This window comes from Amphibalanus amphitrite, unplaced genomic scaffold (assembly GCF_019059575.1).
Source record: "Amphibalanus amphitrite isolate SeventyFive unplaced genomic scaffold, NRLGWU_Aamphi_draft 000118F_arrow, whole genome shotgun sequence".
NCBI lineage: Eukaryota > Metazoa > Arthropoda > Thecostraca > Balanomorpha > Balanidae > Amphibalanus > Amphibalanus amphitrite.
Genome location: NW_024881613.1, coordinates 624,124 through 628,699, shown reverse-complemented (window position 1 = coordinate 628,699; position 4,576 = coordinate 624,124). Strand labels below are relative to the sequence as shown.

General features: G+C 47.7%; 1 protein-coding gene across 1 annotated transcript; it reads right to left on the bottom strand.

Moving 5' to 3' along the window:
- Positions 1-329: 329 nt before the first annotated feature.
- On the bottom strand, positions 330-2,152 carry LOC122381334 (techylectin-5A-like). Its single transcript, XM_043365370.1, has one exon. The coding sequence runs from the start codon at positions 2,084-2,086 to the stop codon at positions 746-748; it is 1,341 nt and encodes a 446-aa protein (XP_043221305.1). The 5' UTR covers positions 2,087-2,152; the 3' UTR covers positions 330-745.
- Positions 2,153-4,576: the final 2,424 nt, after the last annotated feature.

Below are 4,576 nucleotides of genomic sequence, written 5' to 3'. Positions count from 1 at the left end.
GAATCGCGATTCCGGCCAAACATGGTCTCGGAAAAGAGGTCACAGGTCGAAGGTCATTTGGGTCAGGGTCATGAGATTTTCAGGGTTTGTGTAAAATTGATCAATACGAGGATACTGAAAGTTCCGTTGCAAATCAGCCGCTTTTTACGCGAGTTAGTCGCGAAAAACCTTAGGAGGGTACATCAACCCCCCACCCCCTGTGCAGGCGAGGAATAACGCAAGCACCCTTTTCAACGTGTCCTTCTCTCCGTTTCATGAGTTTGTTATTTCTCTCTATTTATTCCATCCTTTGACTTCATCCTGTAACATCGTGAATTCATACGCCTCCATTTTCCCCGGCTGTTTATTTGCAACGACGAAGGTCCACAGAGAACATGCGTGAAGGAACATTTGGCTTTGCTTGATACATATAATGTAAAAAAATGTTTGTACATATAATGTAAAATGAATCACTTTCAGAGCAAATAAAGAAAATAATTTTAACTAAACCAGCAAAAAATAATAACGGCTAGGGACAGCACGTGTGGACAGGACATGTGTATTTAAATACAGCTAATTTTCAGACGTTGCATTACCTCAATTCTTGGTGCGATGCTTTTCAAATTTGCATTTTTTTCATTCTTGGGCTTCACATTTTCCATCAGAGCTCTTCTAATTACAATCCAATGCTTGGTAGGCAATCCGACTCCCTGACGCGGCTAAGCTTCGTGTGTCCATTATCATTTGTATGAAATGGCGTTGTTTTTCATAGCTTCTTAGATGCCCTGATCTTCATTTGAACTGATTTTAGCGAATAATTATGCTGCCTCCATGCATACCAATTGATGCCATCTGCGTAGCTGGAGTGTTCTCCGCCGAGGTAGAGGCCATTGAGATTCGAGGAGTGGCACTTCTCGTACCACCAGCCTCCCTTGTAAGAAACGGCGCAACTACCTGGTGGATGATCATCTTGGTCTCTGTCTTTGGTGGAGAAACGCATGCCATTGTGAGATTTCAGGCTATCCCCGGCAGTACCTGAGTAGTTGGCGGCATGCAGACGGTAGCCGTCTGCCTCTGACGATATCTTGAAGTCCTGATACAGCGCGAACCTTTTCCCACCGTCAAAGTCTTCCATGTCGATGCGCAGCTCGTAGCGCCGGTCCAGAAGCGATGTGGTGTGAAACAGGTGCTCCAACCCCCACCAGATTTCCCCGTCCAGCGCGCCGAAGCCCCACTTGTACGCCTCCCAGCCGAGGAAGAAGTCCTGTCGCGGCTGGACATCTGCCCTGCGCTGGAACACGGTCCAGCCGCCGCCGTCGGTGTCCTGGTCGCAGAGGGCCGGCACCGGCTGCCTCAGGCCCGGCCGCAGCAGGTGGACGCCGCTCCGGGCACCGGCAGGCAGGTCACTACAGTCCCGGACTGGACTGGACTGGACGTCCGCCAGTCTGGACTCCAGCTGAGACTGGACTTGGCCGAGCCGCGTGTCGATCTGGGACTGAACGCGGTCCAGTTTTGACTCTAACTCGGCGTGAACAGTTCCTAGTCGTGCTTCTGTCTGGGCCTGAATTCCATCTAGTGTAGACTTTAGATCAGCGGTCAGTTTTCCAAGTCCCTCTTCCAAGCCTTGAAGTTGGCGCTGAAGTGAGACATTTTGAGACTGCTGTCCTCCTTGAATGTCGTCGATTTTTGCCATCAGCTCCGTCACCTGAGACTGCACTCCATCAACCTTCGAGGTGAAATCAAGGTGGCCTTTCTTCAGACCTGCCTTGATCTCTTGCAGATGGATCTGGACTGTGGAATTTTGTGCCTCCTGTCCTCCCTGAATCCTGTCCAGTCTCACGGCCAGTTCAGTCAGTTGAGTCTGCAGTCCGGCCAGCCGGCCGTCCAGCTCGGCGACCTCAGGCTCCACGGCCGAGCGGACGATCCTGCCGACGGTTGACCAGAGCAGGTCCAGCGTGCTGGCCAGACAGGCCTCGCCGGCGGCCGGCTCGGCCGGCTGATGAGCCGAGACGGCACCTCCGTCCAGCCCCGTCAGACAGGTCAGCAGCAGCAGCACCAGCAGCAGCACCAGCGGCCACCGAGGGGGAGCGCCGGCGTGCGAGGCCATGACGAGCAGCCGGAGATGTGCTAGCCCCGTTGGGGAGACGGATACTGTCTGTTAGGCCGCAGACAGCGGCTGTATATATGTGTTCAGAGGCTGGCAGGGAGCTGTTTATGTTCTCTGGGGCAAACCAGCCACTAATGAGCTCTGAAACTCGACTCGATGTTTAGGTAGTTACGATAGTGTCCGAAAGCAGGATACACGGAGCCCTGATAGCGTCGGTAACCAGGAATTTCTAAGTCACCGACGTTTTTTGGAACGATATTATGTTATGCTGCATCATGTTATTTATTTATAGTTACACTAATAGTTTACATCTGCTCTGGAAAGCCATGGCAGGAGTCACAGCAAATGAGACAGCAAATGATGTGCTATTGTTTTGTCCAGAAACAGAGCTTTTTAGGGACAGGTTCCCCAATCTGAATTTTAGGGATTTAGAAGCGCTAATGGAGGGAAACCTTTTATACTTAGCAGGGTTTTGTCACATGGTTTTAGATCGCTTCGAGTGCTTTGATCGATGACGTGTTGTTATGTTATGTTCTAAGCAACCTTTTAGTACATATAGTCGTACATATATGTCATTTAGTTTTTTATCATGTGTCAATAAACTAACTAACTAACTAACTGACTAACTAACTAACTAACTAACTAACTAACTAACTAGAATCCTCACAGCGTGCATTGCCCCTTGTTTTGCACATAGATAACTCCTAGATTGGTCGCAGCAGTCCTTGGTGTAGTTCAAATGAATCGGTTAAGTATTTCGAATGAATATTGCACGTCATATCACACATGCCCTGGCAATGAGAGCTGTTTATGGCGCCTGCCTAGTCTGAATAACCTAATTATAGTGGCATTTTGCTTACGAACATTATGAAAGTAAATCTTCCTCAAGCGAAATAATTGTTCCTTTTGTTTGTTTCGGGCCACACTGTTCTAAATTAGTTATTTAACCTGAATATTTAGGCTTTATCGAATTTCCTCCACTCCATTCAGTAACCTTTTCCACGGGAGTAACGAGTGCATGCAATCGATGACGCCCTTGTATGCTCGAACACATGCTGAGCGTCTGCCGTCTGATCACACACATCTTTTGACAACTTATGAGTGATATCAAGATAAACACAGGGAAAGAAATAATGCAACGGTTCTTGTTCAATACGCCGATGACGAAGCATAATTAAAACGGATTATTTCTCTCGTCGATGCTATCGATCCTCAAAACTGACTCGGAAAACCCATGCTGCTGATTGCAGACATTTATAGAAGTTGCATCGACAAAACTGATGAAGCCTCAGCTCACGTGCACCAGGCACCGGCACGATCGCTCCGCCGTGCGTTCCCTTAGTAGTTGCCCGGTCAGCGACCCCGGTTATCGCAGGCTCTTGACCCTGTACCAGATCAGCCGCTGACCGGCAGGCAGTGCAGCGGTCATCCTAGCAATACACCCACGATGCACACTCTAGAATGCGTATTGTAATGCTCAAGAATGGTAAAAGTATCAAATTTTCAGTTTCTTAAAATCCTCAGCCATTTATTGAGGCAATTGAAATCACGTTGTTTTCAATGGAAAAAAGTTTAACCCTCGCCCGCACATGCCATTTTCCCATCCTAGAGCACACATGGGGGGGGGGGGGGTTGCCACCCCCCGCGCCGTTTCGTTCCTGTTGGAGATAGAGCTTAGCGGTAAAGACCAAAAAGATTCTTTGGGAAAAGACAAATCCAATGATACCCAGTTTTACCTTTTCAGGTCAGTCATTGACCTTCCAGGTCAGGTCAAACTAAAAAATGTTGCTGTTTTGGGTCACCGTTGGATATCAAGTGCGCTGCTTATCATATACCGATGACGATGCTGTTTTCTGGTGCCAAGCCAGCTAGAACCTCTTTGTCGCACTACCCGACCAGATTTTTGCTGCTGAGGTCATTTCAGGTCAAGTTAGGTCAAGGTCAATTATATGTGTTTGTATGTCTGTGTGTGTCTGTGTGTATATTGATGTGTGCACCGATTGTTTTTGTGTCCATATTACATGAAATCATGATCTGAGAAGCTTTTACCAAAAATGCAGTAAAAAAAAATTCACAAAAAGTAAATTCAGCTTGCCTAAAACGCAATTATCTTAGATGACCTAGGTTGACCTTGACCCTGATCTTGACACCTGTACATCGTCGAACAACATGTTCCATGATAGGTGGGAGGTAAGACTGGCAAAAAAGGCCGAAATCAAGGTGTCAAAAGCTCACAAGGCCCTTGGCAAACGCAAGATGTTGAGAATTGGCCATTTGGGTCATGACATGACCTGAAAAAAGGTCATATCTCCGAAACCAAAAATCACAGAAACTTGAAATTTTCAGTGGACATCAAGAAAGGATAGAGAAGCAGCTATACAAAAAATCAGCCTTCTAGCTCTAAAAATGTTGAGTGCAGAGCAGAAAGACTACCTGGGGGGTGGCAACCCCCCCCCCCCAATGTGCGGGCGAGGGTTAAAGACCACGTTT

Excerpts from the sequence above, each read along its gene's own strand:
- LOC122381334 (XM_043365370.1), bottom strand. The coding sequence starts at position 2,086 with ATGGCCTCGCACGCCGGCGCTCCCCCTCGGTGGCCGCTGGTGCTGCTG.